This window comes from Capricornis sumatraensis, chromosome 15 (genome assembly GCF_032405125.1).
Source record: "Capricornis sumatraensis isolate serow.1 chromosome 15, serow.2, whole genome shotgun sequence".
Taxonomy (NCBI): Eukaryota; Metazoa; Chordata; class Mammalia; order Artiodactyla; family Bovidae; genus Capricornis; species Capricornis sumatraensis.
This window is the reverse complement of record NC_091083.1, coordinates 66,163,676-66,179,419: the sequence shown is the minus strand read 5'-3', so window position 1 is coordinate 66,179,419 and position 15,744 is coordinate 66,163,676. Positions and strand designations below refer to the sequence as shown.

The 15,744-nt window shown below is 48.1% G+C and overlaps 1 protein-coding gene across 2 annotated transcripts in view; it reads left to right on the top strand.

Moving 5' to 3' along the window:
* Positions 1–15,744, top strand: part of SNTA1 (syntrophin alpha 1) — a 29,567-nt gene that overhangs the window by 11,133 nt on the left and 2,690 nt on the right. For both annotated transcript variants that reach the window (XM_068987657.1, XM_068987656.1), the window contains exons 3-5: positions 10,535–10,739; positions 14,126–14,333; positions 14,489–14,619. In XM_068987657.1, the coding sequence (XP_068843758.1) occupies positions 10,535–10,739; positions 14,126–14,333; positions 14,489–14,619 (544 nt within the window). The remainder of the gene's footprint in view (positions 1–10,534; positions 10,740–14,125; positions 14,334–14,488; positions 14,620–15,744) is intronic.

The window sequence follows — 15,744 nt, the reverse complement described above, 5'->3', positions numbered from 1 at the left end:
GATTCAGATGTTCATTTAACCAATATATCCTGAGCCCCTGTTCTATGCCAAGACTCGATGTAGGCGCTTGGGACAGAGCTGTGAACAGGACTGAGTGATCTGTCAAGGAACTCATTTCTTGTATTTAGCAATACCATATTCAAGGAATTCACGTTGTTTCTAGCTTCTTGCACCATAGACAATGGTGTCATGACCCCTTCGTGCACCTGTGAACATTCATCTGAAGAGGATTTCTGGAAAGGGTATTTATTGCAAGTTCAAAGTGTTCGTGTGCCTTTAGGATCTTGATAGATGGTGCCTCTTATACTGCACATATAGGGCTTCCCAGGCGGCGCTAGTGGTAAAGAATCTGCCTGCCAATGCAGGAGACATAAGAGATGGGGGTTTGATCCCTGGGTTGGGAAGATCCCCTGGAGGAGGGCATGGCAACCCAGTCCAGTATTCTTGCCTGGAGAATCCCATGGATAGAGGAGCCTAGCAGGCTACAGCCTATAGGGTCGCAAAGAGTTGGACATGACTGCACAGGGTCTGGAAGGTAAGATTTTATTCCCCAGAGTGTTGCCCAAGACAACCCAGGCAGCTCTGCTGCAGGGCCTGCCAATGACTGGGAACTATTTATAGTCCAGGCTTGCTGGACTAACAGGACCTCAAAGGTCATCCCTTCCCAAGGGATGTCACAATATCCTGAGTGGACAGGTGGGCAGCCTGGACTTGAATCCTCACAATGCCCTACTCAGAGAGCTGGCATATCAGTGCCAATTATATAGGCAGGCAAACTGAGGCTCAGAGAGACCTCGGGACTTGCCAAGGCCAGAATGCAAGTGATAGGATCTGGATTGAAATCTTTGCCTGTCACCTGTGTTCATCTCCTTATTCTGTCATACTAAAAACAGCAGCAAAAATAATAACCAACCACATTACGATTTGTTGAAGACCTGTTCTGTGCCAGGCAGGGCAAAGTGCTTTACAAGTGTTGGATCTCAGTATGCTAGGAGGTAGATATATTTTACTCTCATTTTAAAGATGCAGAAATAGAGGCTTACAGAAGTCAAGTCACTTGTTCAAAGTCACAGAACAGGGAAATTAAACACAAGCCTGCATCACTTGAGAGCCCAATTCAATGTCTCTAGCCTGGGAATGCTCAGGATTGTCAATATTCATTTATTTAATGTATTTCTTATTTACTGATTACCTGGATATGTCAGGCACTATTCTAGATGCTGGGGATATCCTAATAAATAAAGGAAACAAGCCCCTGCCCTCATGGAACCTACATTTTGTATTGAGGAGAGAGGCTGTTGACAGTAAGCAAGTGGATAGATCATGTATTTTCAGGCAGGGGCAAGTAAGTGACCACCCACTGAACAGACAAGGAACAGTTTGAGCTTAGAGGACAGGCTTGAGCCAAGATTCAAAACCAAGACATGCACCTTTATTGAGCACCAGGATATGCACTGGGTGTGCTGTGTTGAGCCAGAATGGATTTATCCCCTTCTCTCTGCAACACATAGGTTCCCTTCCAATTGTCCTGGGCCAGGCAAAGGGTCCTGCCTTGTCTCTCTTCCTTGTGTTTCTTTACTTTTTTTTTTTTTGGCCATATCATGTGTCTTGCGGGATCTCAGTTCCCTGACCAGGGATTGAACCTGAGCCACAGAAGTGAAAGCCCGGAATCCTATCCACTAGGCTACCAGGGAACTCCCAGTTCCTTGTGTTTCTTGTGGAATCTATTCCTGGCTCCTTGGGGTCAGTGCTGGCTTCTCTCCTTGGCAGAGTTGGGAATCGGGGCCTCTGGAAAGGGCAGGGTGTCCTGTGTGTGTCTGTTTCTGCTTCCCTGAGGAGGAAGGGCCAAGTGTCACTGTTTACCAGGTTCCTGGGCCAGAGGTTTGGCTGGAGAGGGTGTGGACACCAACTGGGTCTATACTTGGAGGCTCAAAGAATCCTGGCCACAGGGCCACATTCTTGCCCTCAGCTCTCCAGGCCACTGCCTTTGGGCAGCCCCGCCCTGCTTGGTCGGGTGACTAAGGCAGACATCAAAGGCAGGGAGACCTCAGAGCTAGGCTATTTACGGCCACACTCTGGGGCCTTCAGGACCCCACCCCCACCCTGGGACAGGCCAGTTGGTTTGTGAAATGCCAGCCTGGTTTCAGACATCAGCTGGTGTGCTGTCTGTTTATGGTGTGTTCCTGTGGGCAAGGAGAAGGAGGACCCACTTCCAGGATGGCCTGAGCGAGAGAGGCCTCTAGCAGTTTCTCTGGTTTCAAAACTGACAAATGTCCATTTGCTGAGTACATAGCGTCAGAGATCCCTGCCGAATTCTGGGGCTACAGAGACCAGTCAGTCAGGGTCCCTGCCCTCCCAGTGCTCTCAGCCTGGAGAAGGACAGATTCCCACATGGACATATAGGGAAGTGGGGTCTAGGGACCTGCAGAGGTGGTGGGTATGCAGGATCTAGTGGGCACCTGGGACGGTTTTCTTGAGGGGCAACGTCTGGGCTGAGCTGGGACCTCCTGGGCTGTGGCAACTTCTCCTCGTTGAATGAATCTTTTCTGTCCTGGCATTCATTTCTCCTTTCACAGAACACTGACTCTGAGTTCGAATCAAACCCCATTTGTGTCGTCTTTGTATGTGTGTGTGTGTGTGTTGCTCAGTTGTGTCTGACTCTTTGTGACCCCATGGACTGTAGCCTGCCAGACTCCTCAGTCCATGGAATTCCCCAGACAAGAATTCTGGAGTGGGTTGCCATTCCCTCCTCCAGGGAATCTTCCCGACCCAGGGATCAGACCCGGGTCTCCTGCAGGCAGATTGTTTTGCATCTGAGCCAGCAGGGAAGCCTGCTCCCAGTTTGATGAGAAAGAAAGCCCCAACACACAGAAGCAGAGCAGAGTTCTAAGGAGTGTGGGCAGAACCTGTGTCAAGTGTTTTACATCATCTCATTTAATTCTACTGTCTCTCTAAGGTATACATTGTTATTCAGATTGAGGGCCAGGGAGGTGCATTACCTTGTTCAGGGGCTACCCTGGTGGCTCAGTGGTAAAGAATCCACCTGCCAATGCAGGAGACGTGGGTTCAGTCCCTGGGTTGGGAAGATCCCCTGGAGGAGGAAATGGCAATCCACTCCAGTATTCTTGCCTGGGAAATCCCATGGACAGAGGAGCCTGGGCTACAGTCCATGGGGTCACAGAAGAATCGGACTCTACTTAAGTGACTGAACAACAACAACAGCAACAATGGCCACACAGCTAGACAGAGCTGGAATTCAAGCCTGAGAGTGCCTGTCCCCTAATCATGTACTAAGGTCATTCGGTGCAGAGGAAGCTGCATTTTCAAAGGTGTTTGGAAACTCCTACACCTTCTGAGAACTCTGAGCAGGTCAGTATGATTGGATTAGAGGGCTAGTTGTGGCTGGAGGTGAAGCCAGCAAGGTAGGCAAGGCCCAGGTCCTGGAAAACCTTGAAGTTGGATGAAGAGTGCAGGGAGCCAGAGCATGGCTTTAAGCAGGGGAGGGGTGTAGCTAAATATAGTAGGGAGATATATCAGTTGCACCCTGAGTGGGGGTGGGGGATGGGTGGGTGCTGCATTAATTAGGATGCTTTTGTCTGCCAGTAATAGGAACCCCATTCAGAGGCTTAAATGTTAAAGAAAATAGGTTTTCTTCCAGAATACCTAAAGTCAGCGTGGCTCCAGGGTAGATTAATTTAAGGCCTTGCATTCCTCAATGTGTGGACCCCAATCCTGTGGTCAAAGTGACTATCATTGCTTTAGAACAAACTCCCTGCTTTCCAGCAACTTCTAAAGGCTAGAGGAGAGGAAGGGAAGGGAGTATATTTTCCCTCACAGCTCATTGGACAGAATTCTATTATCTGATCCTTTCTAGGCCAGTCACAAGTAAGAAGGATGGAATGATCATGATTTAGTCAATTCAGTTGCTCAGTCATGTATAACTCTTTGCGACCCCATGAATTGCAGCACGCCAGGCCTCCCTGTCCATCATCATCTCCCGGAGTTCACTCAGACTCACGTCCATCGAGTCGGTGATGCCATCCAGCCATCTCATCCTCTGTCATCCCCTTCTCCTCCTGCCCCCAATCCCTCCCAGCATCAGAGTCTTTTCCAGTGAGTCAACTCTTCTCATGAGGTGGCCAAAGTACTGGAGTTTCAGCTTTAGCATCATTCCTTCCAGAGAAATCCCAGGGCTGATCTCCTTCAGAATGGACTGGTTGGATCTCCTTGCAGTCCAAGGGACTCTCAAGAGTCTTCTCCAACACCACAGTTCAAAAGCATCAATTCTTTGGCACTCAGCTTTCTTCACAGTCCAACTCTCACATCCATACATGACCACTGGAAAAACCATAGCCTTGACTAGACGGACCTTTGTTGGCAAAGTAATGTCTCTGCTTTTCAATATGCTATCTAAGTTGGTCATAACTTTCCTTCCAAGGAGTAGGCGTCTTTTAATTTCATGGCTGCAGTCACCATCTGCAGTGATTTGGAGACCCCAAAAATAAAGTCTGACACTGTTTCCACTATTTCCCCATCTATTTCCCATGAAGTGATGGGACCAGATGCCATGATCTTTGTTTTCTGAATATTGAGCTATAAGCCAACTTTTTCACTCTCCTCTTTCACTTTCATCAAGAGGCTTTTTTATTTCCTCTTCACTTTCTGCCATAAGGGTGGTGTTATCTGCATATCTGAGGTTATTGATATTTCTCCCAGCCATCTTGATTCCAGCTTGTGCTTCTTCCGGCCCAGCATTTTTCATGATGTACTCTGCATATAAGTTAAATAAGCAGGGTGATGATATACCGTCTTGATGTACACCTTTTCCTATTTGGAACCAGTCTGTTGTTCCATGTCCAGTTCTAATTGTTGCCTCCTGACCTGCATATAGGTTTCTCAAGAGGCAGGTCAGATGGTCTGGTATTCCCATCTCTTTCAGAATTTTCCACAGTTTATTGTGATCCACACAGTCAAAGGCTTTGGCATAGTCAGTAAAGCAGAAATAGATGTTTTTCTGGAACTCTCTTGCTTTTTCCATGATCCAGCGGATGTTGGCAATTTGATCTCTGGTTCCTCTGACTTTTCGAAAACCAGCTTGAAAATCTGGAAGTTCACGGTTCACATATTGCTGAAGCCTGGCTTGGATAATTTTGAGCATTACTTGACTAGCGTGTGAGATGAGTGCAATTGTGCAGTAGTTTGAGCATTCTTTGGTATTGCCTTTCTTTGGGATTGGAGTGAAAACTGACCTTTTCCAGTCCTGTGGTCACTGCTGAGTTTTCCAAATTTGCTGGCATATTGAGTGCAGCACTTTCACAGCATCATCTTTCAGGATTTGAAACAGCTCCACTGGAATTCCATCACCTCCACTAGCTTTGTTCGTAGTGATGCTTTCTAAGGCCCACTTGACTTCACATTCCAGGATGTCTGGCTCTAGGTGAGAAATCACACCATCGTGATTATCTGGGTCGTGAAGATCTTTTTTGTACAGTTCTTCCGTGTATTCTTGCCACCTCTTCTTAATAGCTTCTACTTCTGTTAGGTCCGTACCATTTCTGTCCTTTATTGAGCCCATCTTTGCATGAAGTGTTCCCTTGGTATCTCTAATTTTCTTGAAGAGATCTCCAGCCATTCTGTTCTTTTCCTCTATTTCTTTGCATTGATCACTGAAGAAGGCTTTCTTATCTCTTCTTGCTATTCTTTGGAACTCTGCATTCAGATGCTTATATCTTTCCTTTTCTCCTTTGCTTTTCACTTCACTTCTTTTCACAGCTATTTGTAAGGTCTCCTCAGACAGCCATTTTGCTTTTTTGCATTTCTTTTCCATGGGGATGGTCTTGATCCATGTCTCCTGTACAATGTCACGAACCTCATTCCATAGTTCATCAGGCACTCTATCTATCAGATCTAATCCCTGGAATCTATTTCTCACTTCCACTGTATAATCATAAGGGATTTGATTTAGGTCTCACCTGAATGGTCTCGTGCTTTTACCTACTTTCTTCAATTTAAGTCTGAATTTGGTAATAAGGAGTTCATGATCTGAGCCACAGTCAGCTCCTGGTCTTGTTTTTGCTGACTGTTTAGAGCTTCTCCATCTTTGGCTGCAAAGAATATAATCAATCTGATTTTAATGTTGACCATCTGGTGATGTCCATGTGTAGAGTCTTCTCTTGTGTTGTTGGAAGAGGGTGTTTGCTATGACCAGTGCGTTTTCTTGGCAAACTCTATTAGCCTTTGCCCTGCTTCATTCTGTTTCCCAAGGCCAAATTTGCCTGTTACTCCAGGTGTTTCTTGACTTCCTATGTTAGCATTCCAGTCCCCTATAATGAAAAGGACATCTTTTTTGGGTGTTAGTCTTGTAGGTCTCCATAGAACCATTCAACTTCAGCTTCTTCAGTGTTACTGGTTGGGGCATAGACTTGGATTACTGTGATATTGAATGGTTTGCATTGGAAACGAACAGAGATCATTCTGTCATTTTTCAGATTGCATCCAAGTACTGCATTTCGGACTCTTTTGATGAGCATGATGGCTACTCCATTTCTTCTGAGGGATTCCTGCCTGTGGTAGTTGATATAATGGTCATCTGAGTTAAATTCACCCATTCCAGTCCATTTTAGTTCGCTGATTCCTAGAATGTCCACGTTCACTCTTGCCATCTCTTGTTTGACCACTTCCAATTTGCCTTGATTCATGGACCTGACATTCCAGGTTCCTATGCAATATTGCTCTTTACAGCATCGGATCTTGCTTCTATCACGAGTCACATCCACAGCTGGGTATTGTTTTTGCTTTGGCTCCATCCCTTCATTCTTTCTGGAGTTATTTCTCCACTGATCTCCAGTAGCATATTGGGTACCTACCGACCCGGGGAGTTCCTCTTTCAGTATCCTATCATTTTGCCTTTTCATACTGTTCATGGGGTTCTCAAGGCAAGAATACTGAAGTGGTTTGCCATTCCCTTCTCCAGTGGACCACATTCTGTCAGACCTTTCCACCATGACCTGCCCGTCTTGGGTGGCCCCACATGATTAGCTAATGATCATGGTTAAAGCTAATGATCATAGTTAGCTTTAACCAATTAAGATTTTCCCCCTGGGCTGGGGAGAAGCCCAGCCTTTAGGGCTCAGGGTTCTGTTAGCAAGGAGAAAAAAAAAAGTAGGGTTTTTTTTTTTAATGGTTTAACTGACAGAGAGGCTGGGATATGTCCCATTTCTATCATCCCTTGAGACATAGTCTTGGGGTAAGTCATTGCTGTAATGGTGAGGATGAGTCATTTTTAGCCTAAGTTCGCCGTCTTTAGACCTAGGCTTAGTTCTTTCAAAAAAACTCTGCTGTTGTATTCAATATAACTTCTTTTCCAACACCGTCCCTCTCACTTTCACCCTTGTTTACCTTGAATCCTATCTGAGCAGTCTCTTGTGACAGAAATAACTTCTTATCTGGTTCTTCCAGGTAGCTGGGCCAAGAACTTCTTCCCCCTGCTTCCGGGTTTGTCCACCCATAGCCAGAGCATTCTGACTGGGCCTTGACTGCAGGCATCAGATAGCCAACAAGCCAGATGGCCATGGATGTAGCGGCGGCAGAGAAGAGAGGAAGAGAGGCTGTCCCAGGCTAGCAGGCATAGGCATTCTTCAGTAGGGCAGCCAAGGGGACAGCTGACTGGGAGAAGAGAGACCAGTGCTTGGGCAAGACATTAAAAAAATTATTTATTTATTTGGCTGCACCAGGTCTTACTTGCAGCATGTGGGATCTAGTTCCCTGACCAGGATCAAACCCAGGCCCCCTGCATTGGGAGTGCAGAGTCTTAGCCACTGGACCACTAGGGAAGTCCCTTGGGCAAGACTTTCAACCATCTTGACATATACACTGTCCTCCTAGTAGCTCATTTTAGAGACAAGGAGACTGCTGCTCATCAGAATTGGGGACAGTCCAGATGCTGGGTCAGATGTGGCGGACACCTCGGTTGCCTGCCTTTCAACCATTTCCCCTTCTTCCATGCTACCAGAGCCTGATTTAATTGGGTGGGAATATGCTCAGCCCCAGGGCCTCCCTTTGCCAACAAAGGTCCATCTAGTCAAGGCTATGGTTTTTCCAGTGGTCATGTATGGATGTGAGAGTTGGACTGTGAAGAAAGCTGAGTGCCGAAGAATTGATGCTTTTGAAGTGTGGTGTTGGAGAAGACTCTTGAGAGTCCCTTGGACTGCAAGGAGATCCAACCAGTCCATTCTGAAGGAGATCAGCCCTGAGATTTCTTTGGAGGGAATGATGCTGAAGCTGAAACTCCAGTACTTTGGCCACCTCATGAGAAGAGATGACTCATTGGAAAAGACTCTGATGCTGGGAGGGATTGGGGGCAGGAGGAGAAGGGGACGACAGAGGATGAGATGGCTGGATAGCATCTCTGACTCGATGGACATGAGTCTGAGTGAACTCCAGGAGTTGGTGATCGACAGGGAGGCCTGGCGTGCTGCAATTCATGGGGTCTCAAAGAGTCAGACATGATTGAGTGACTGAACTGAACTGAACTGAACTGAGGGCTTCTCTGGTGACTCAGACAGTAAAGAATCTGTCTGCAGTGTGGGAGATATGGGTTTGATCCCTGGCTTGTGAAGATCCCCTGAAGAAGGGAACGGCTACCCACTCCCGTATTCTGGCCTGGAGAATTCTGTGCACAGAGGAGCCTGGCAGGCTACAGTCCATGGGGTTGCAAAGTGTTGGACATGACTGAGTGACTTTCACTTTAATGTTCAGTCAGCCCCAGAGGCTGACTTGTGATTGGTCTAAATCAATCATGACTACTTCCTCTTACTAATGATTGTGCTAGAAGTTGGCATGCCAGTCCAGTTGGGCCAATGAAATACAAGGTTTCATGGAAGTATTTACCTCTCTGATAAGAGGGAGGTATGAGTTTACAGTGCTTTTGCTGCCTATCTCCTTCCTTCCTGATTTGGTCATGTAAAGGATCGTCGGCTGGACTGTGTTGCAGCCATCCTGTGATCATGAGAGGAAGGCTGGGAGAATGGTAGGGATGCCCATCCAGAATCCAATGTCATTGAGTCACTGAACCAACCCTGATATTGCTTTCCTCTAGACTTCTTGTCACATGAAATCATAAATATCTTTCTTGCTTAAGGCACTAATATCATGTATTCTATTATTTGTAGCCAAACCCACCTAATTGATAGAGTAAGAGGGACCAAAATATTTTATTATCAATCAACTTTAATTGATTGGTAATGGCTACCATGGACTTACCAGGTGGCTCAGGGGTAAGGAATCCACCTGCCAGTGCTGGAGACGTAGGTTGGGTCCCTGAGTTGGAAGGATTTCCTGGAGAAGGAAATAGCAACCCACTCCAGGATTCTTGCCTGGGAAATACCATGGACAGAGGAGCCTGGTGGGCTACAGTCCATGGGTTTGCAGAGTCAGGCTGAAGGACTAAGTTCAGGCACAAATATAATAGAAGTTCAAGTTCTATTTTGACGTGGCATCTCCAAAGTCTGAGCATCCACTTACTTCTGTTTTATTGGTCAGCCTTTTGGAGTATGGCACATATTCTCCTGGTCAAGATGGTGCTCCACCGGTCTGTGTTTCAGCTAGCTCAACCCTGTGAGGGGAAAAGGCAGGGAAAGGAAGGGTGTGCCCCCCTTTTTAATGGGCAGGACTTGGTAGCCTAACACATCTCTTTTGTTCTCATCCTATTGGCCAGACTTGGTCACATGGGCACTTATAGCTGCAAGGGAACCTGGAAATTAAAGTCTTAAGTTGGAAGGTTATCACTACTTTGGAGGAAAATTGGCAGCCTCTACCACAGGACTATCTCATGCAGCCCCTCCTTTTCGCAGATGAGAAGACTGAAGAGAGAGAGGCAAACAAGGGGACAGTGGGGGAGCAGTTCTGTCTCCTGACTCCTGTCTTGGTGCTTGCTCACTGCCTTGTAGTTGTTGCCCATTCTCTTTAAGTAGTCATTTTGAAACTCTAAACACTTAGACATATGGGGTTAGAACTTAGTCATGTGGCCATACCTAGCTGCAAAGAAGGCTGTGAAATGTAGTCCACCAGGTGGCCATGGGTCTATGAATAAGAAAGGTGAAAGGATGAATGTTGGCCTGCATCCAGGATTTTCTACCATGTAGCCCTGTCAGAGACGTTAGCCTAGAGGAGGATAGTGATGTCAAAGTGTGTGTGTTAGTTGGTTAGTTGTATCCGACCCTTTGTGACCCCATGGACTGTAGCCCGTCAGACTCCTCTGTCCACGGAATTCTCCAGGCAAGAATATTGGAGTTGAAAAAAAAGACAAAAGAAAAGAGAATACTGGAGTTGATAGCCATTCTCTTCTCCAGAGGATCTTCCTGACCCAAGGATCCAACCTAGGTCTCTTGCATTGCAGGCAGATTCTTTAATCATCTGAGCCACCAGGGAAGGGGAGTGGACATACATTAAAATTTAATGAATTAGTGACAGTTGTTACATGTGGTACATGGGAGCCCACGTCATGGTGGTAACTGCTGACCTCTCCCCTAACCAGTCAAGTACATGAAAGAGGTCTCACCATATTTCAAGAACTCTGCCAGCGGGACCTCGGTTGGCTGGGACTCGCCTCCTGCCTCACCCCTTCAGCGGCAGCCTTCCTCCCCTGGCCCCCCACCCCGGGACCTCCGTGATGCCAAACACATGTCCTTGAAGATGGCATATGTCTCAAGGAGGTGCACCCCTACAGACCCAGAGACCAGGTAAGCCTAGCATAGGGGGCGGCTCAGACAGACGTGCCCTCATGTTAGGTGGTGGGGCCAAAGGAAAGATCCCTTGTGTTGCAAGTGACAAGCACAATGCCCAAACGCAGTAGGTGCTTAAGCAATGCTTGTTGAATGGAGACAAGAGTGAAGTTATGGGGATGATGGTGTGCTTTTCTTCTCTCTTCTTCCTCTGGGTAGTTCACATTTCAGGAGGAACTTGGTCTGCAGAGGAGTCCTGGATTCCAGTCTTGGTTCTCCTTGAACTGGGCCCTTTTCCTCACTAACCTTGAGATTCTCCCTTATGAAAGAAGGATATCAGACTCAGTGATCCCCTCAAGTCTCTTCCAACTCTGCCGAGGTTCCAAGATACCTGGTAACTTTCACTCAGGGCCATGGAAGGTTACCATCCCTCACATCTGAGCAGCCCTTGACATTGATGATAAGATTGATACTAGCCAGCATCATTGAGTACTTATCATGCACAATTGAATTTAACTCTCACAGCAGCCCTGTGAGCAGAGTCCTATTGTTTCACCCCGCTAGTGTAGATGAGGACAGAGGGAGGAAGTAACCTGCCCAAGATCACACAGCCAGGAAGAGAATGGAGCTTGCCTCATTCCAGGTAGCCCTCTCAGCTTCAGAAGCTACTTGAGTGATGGCAGTGGTGAATGCAGTCCAGTTGATCAAATGTGCAGTATTGGGGCAGGGGTAAAAGGCCTGTGCTCTGGGTGCTAATTACAGCTGAGGTTTAATGCCCAGTCAATGCCCAAATTGGCCAGGGAGGTCTGATTAATGTCCAGCATTCAGACCTCCCATCCCTACTTGATGCCCTAGCCCCAGCCTCGCCCATGAGGCAAGAACTAGTGATTCACAGGTTACTTACAGGTGCTCCACTTAGGGACCTTTTGTGTTGGGTGAGGGTGAGGTGGTATCAATCCTTCCTGTGACTCATAGAACTTTAGGTTAGTTATGGTTCCCAGCCTGATCCCAGACATCACCTGAAGCATGTGTGTATTTGTATTTCTATGTGTGTGTATGTGTGGATGGCATGTAAATGCAAGTGTTTGTGTGTATATGTGAGCATTTGCACAGGCAGGGGTGTAGATCTATGCATATGTGTTTGTATGTTTTTGTGTTAATATCCATATGTGTATACGCATGTATGTACATGTGCTTGACCTGTGCACACATGTGTAACTTGAATATAACTGCGGTTCCATATCAGCACAATATCCCAGTCAAAGGAACACCATTCGGTACCCAAAGCATAATGAACAACACTTTTACTTAGTGTTAAGATTACGTTGGTGTGCAAGCATCAGAAACCCCAACAAGCAATGGCTTAATAAATGAGGAGTTAATTTTCCACACGTTTAAAAAGAAGTCCAAGACTTCCCTGGTGGCACCGTGGATAAGAATACGTCTGCCAAAGCAGGAGACATGGGGACCTGGGTTCCATCCCTGGTCCGGGAGAATTCTACATGCTGTGGAGCAACTAAGCCCGTGTACTGCAGCTAGTGGGTCCAGGTGCTGCAGCTACTGAAGCCCGTGTACCTAGAGCCTGTGCTGCACAACAAGGAGCCCTGCCATGAGAGACCTGAGCACCACAATGAAGAGCAGCGCCTGCTTGCTGCAATAGAGAGAAAACCAGTGCGAAGTAATGAAGACCCAGTACAGCCAAAAATAAATACAGACATACGTAAAAGAGAAACCCAGCAGTCAGCTATTTATGCTGCTACTGATGGTCAAGAATACCCTCAAGGCATCAGGCTTCCAGCTTCTTCTTCTCCCGTCTTTTACCATTTTTATTAAAAAAATTTTTCTTGGCTGCACCATGAAGTTTATGGTATCCTAGTTCCCAGACAAGGCATTGAACCTAGGCTCCTGGCAGTGAAAGCATGGAGTCCTAATGGCTGGTCTGGCAGGTAATTCCCCTCCTGCCATTTTTTAGTATGGATTTTCTTCTTCTTGGAAATAGCTTGGTGCCTGCACCTCTATGCATGTGTCCATATTCTAGACAGGGAGAAGGCAAAAGACAAAGGAATTGTTCCCCTGGTATTTTGTTCTATTGCTGCATAAACAGCCATCCTAAAATTTAGTGGCTTAGAAGATAGCAGTTTAATATTTTTCACAGTTCTGTAATCTGGGCTGGCTTAGCCAGGCAGTTCTTCTGTTCCTTGTGCCATCTGCAGGGGCTACAAATCCAAGATAGCTGGTTCACCTATGTGCCTGCTTCCTCAGCAGGGGTGGTTGGAACAGCTGGCGGCTGGCTAAGCATTCCTCTTTTTGTAGGGCGTTCCCACGTGGCTAGCTTGTTTTCCCTCTCAGCATAGGTGACCTTGGGGTAGCTGGATTTTGTGATCGCTTAGGAATGCCAAAATGGCACTTCTGCCACATTTTGTTTGTCAAACCAAGTCGGAAGGTCAAGGAGAGGAGAAATAAACTTCACCTCTCGGTGAGGGAGTGATTATAGGGAGAGATGAGTTTGGTGGAGGCCATCTTTGGAAACTAACGGCCCAGCTAGGAACACTTCAGTTGGGAAGGGACTTCGCTTTCTATTTCATCAGTCAGAATTGGATTGATGGCCAGTGCTAGCTGCAGGGGAGATCTGTAGTGGAGGAAGGCAGAGGTGACGGCATTGGAATGGATATGTGCAAGCCATTCTCCAGTTTCTGCCCCACTGCTCTGGTTACAGAAATTCCAAAGGGAGTGAATCTTTAAAGCCCCACAGAACTTTCGAAGGTCCTTTCCCTGCCACTGACTCCTCTTGGACCTCCTTGAGACCTTCCCCTTACACTTGCCTGTGTGGCTTTTTGTCTCCCCACGCTTTCCCTTCACCATACCCTGGCTTTTTTTCTTTTTTAACCATACAGTGTGCCTTGTAGTGGCGCTTCCCTGGTGGCTCAGTGGTAAAGAATTGACCTGCCGATGCAGGAGACACAGGTTCCATCTCTGGGTCGGGAGGATCCCCTGGAGTAGGAAATGGCAACCCACTCCAGTATTCTTGCCTGGAAAATTCCATGGACAGAGGAGCCTGGCTGGCTACAGTCCATGGGGTCTCAAAGAGTCAGACATGACCCAGTGACTAACACTATTACTACTACTACACTTTTGAGTGTGTGTATTTGTGTGTATATGCCTGTATGTGTGTTGGAGAGAGAGATATAGTCTCTTATCCCAAGATAAGATAAGATAAGATAGATAAACCCCATGAGGCCCAACAACTGTGGCCAGAGCCCAGGAGCGGGAGTTGCTCCTGATTCTTTCATGGACATCCCCTGTGGTTTCCTCTGGTTTTGTGGTAGATGGGGGTTCCTTGGCTCAAGTTTTAGCGTTGGGCACCTGTCCAGCGGGACTCCCCTCTACCTCACTTGTGCCTGCAGGTATCTGGAGATCTGCTCGGCTGATGGCCGGGACACCCTCTTCCTGAGGGCCAAGGATGAGGCTAGTGCCAAGTCCTGGGCGGCTGCCATCCAAGCCCAGGTCAACACTCTGACGCTCCGGGTCAAGGATGAGCTGCAGGCGCTGCTGTCAGCCACCAGCACAGCCGGGAGTCAGGACATCAAGCGGATCGGCTGGCTGACTGAGCAGGTGCCTGCCGGGGCCCCGGGGACCCCTCCTCCCCTCTTCCCCTCTCCCAGAGGCGACCCCAATCCCATCTCCCCTCACTGCCTCACCCCTCCCTGGCCCTCTCACCTCTCTTCTCCCCTCCCAGTCCCCCCTCACTGGTGCCTTGCCTCCTGCAGCTGCCCAGCGGGGGCACGGCACCCACCTTGGCCCTGCTGACCGAAAAGGAGCTGCTCCTCTACAGCTGTCTCCCCCAGACCCGTGAGGCCTTGAGCCGGCCGGCGCGTACTGCCCCCCTTATCACCACCAGGTATTTGCGGGTAGGGCAGGCCTGTGTGTCCCACCCAGAGCTTGTGGGGGTGATGCTCTAGATGGACCTCAGAAGCTGGGGACTCCAGCCCCATTCTACGCTGAGTTATTCCCCAGGTGGCCTGAAGCGAGTCCCTGCCCAGTCTGGGCCTTGGTTTCCTCATCTATAAAATGGGGCCTCAGAACAGAAGGATATGAGGTCCTATCAGTCACTCACTCATTGACACCTGCTCTGTCCAACCTGGTGCTGCCTGGTTCAGATGAAAGACAGTCCCCAGAGGTCTCTGTCCTCAGGGAGGACCCAGCCTGGTGCGGAGACTGGCCTGGGAACAGCCTTTACAATGCAGAGTGTAGGAACCGCTTAACTCTACCTGGCCTGCAGGTGGGGGTGGGGCAAGGCTTCAGGTAGAAGATGACATATGAGCTGGACTTTGGCAGATGGGTAGAAATTTGCTATTTAAGGAAGGGTGGAGAAGCATCTTACACAGAGGGAGCAATATAGTCAGAGGGACAGAAGCATGAAGAGCTCTCGCAGCTTCACAGAGCTCACTGAGTGTGCTGTAACCAGGGTGTAGACTCTGTCTGGGAAGTGGAGAGAAAGAAGGCAGGGAGTTGGCAGGCCCTGATCTTGCAGAGCTTCTGTTGCGTGGATAAGGACTGTTAGCTTTATCTTAAGAGCTGTGGCAGACAGAGTGAGAAGAGTTTTAACCTGAGAGTGAGGTGTCTCATCGGGTCCTGTTCTAAAAAGGATCTGTGTGGCTGCCGTGCAGAAAATATACTGGAGGAGGGGGATGGGAGCAGTTACGCTGGAGAGACAGTGGAGGTGGGTAGAGGCAGCAGATGGAGAAGAAAGGCCGCATTTGCATTGGAAACACATGCTGGGAAAATTAACCAGGCTTCGTACTTGCCAGATGGGGAGGGTGAGGGAGGTGTCCTGATGAATGGATGAACGGGAGTTTTAGAGCTGGTGTCTGGGTGGGCAGTAGGAGTGAGGGTGGGAGTGCAAAGGGAGGGGGTTGGATCAAGATGTTGAGTCCAAAGTGTCGGTGGGGGGCGGGTAGGTAGGGAGCTTGGGTAGGAAACTGGGGAACTTGTGAGTCTGTTGCTTAGGGCTGCCAAGTAGGAG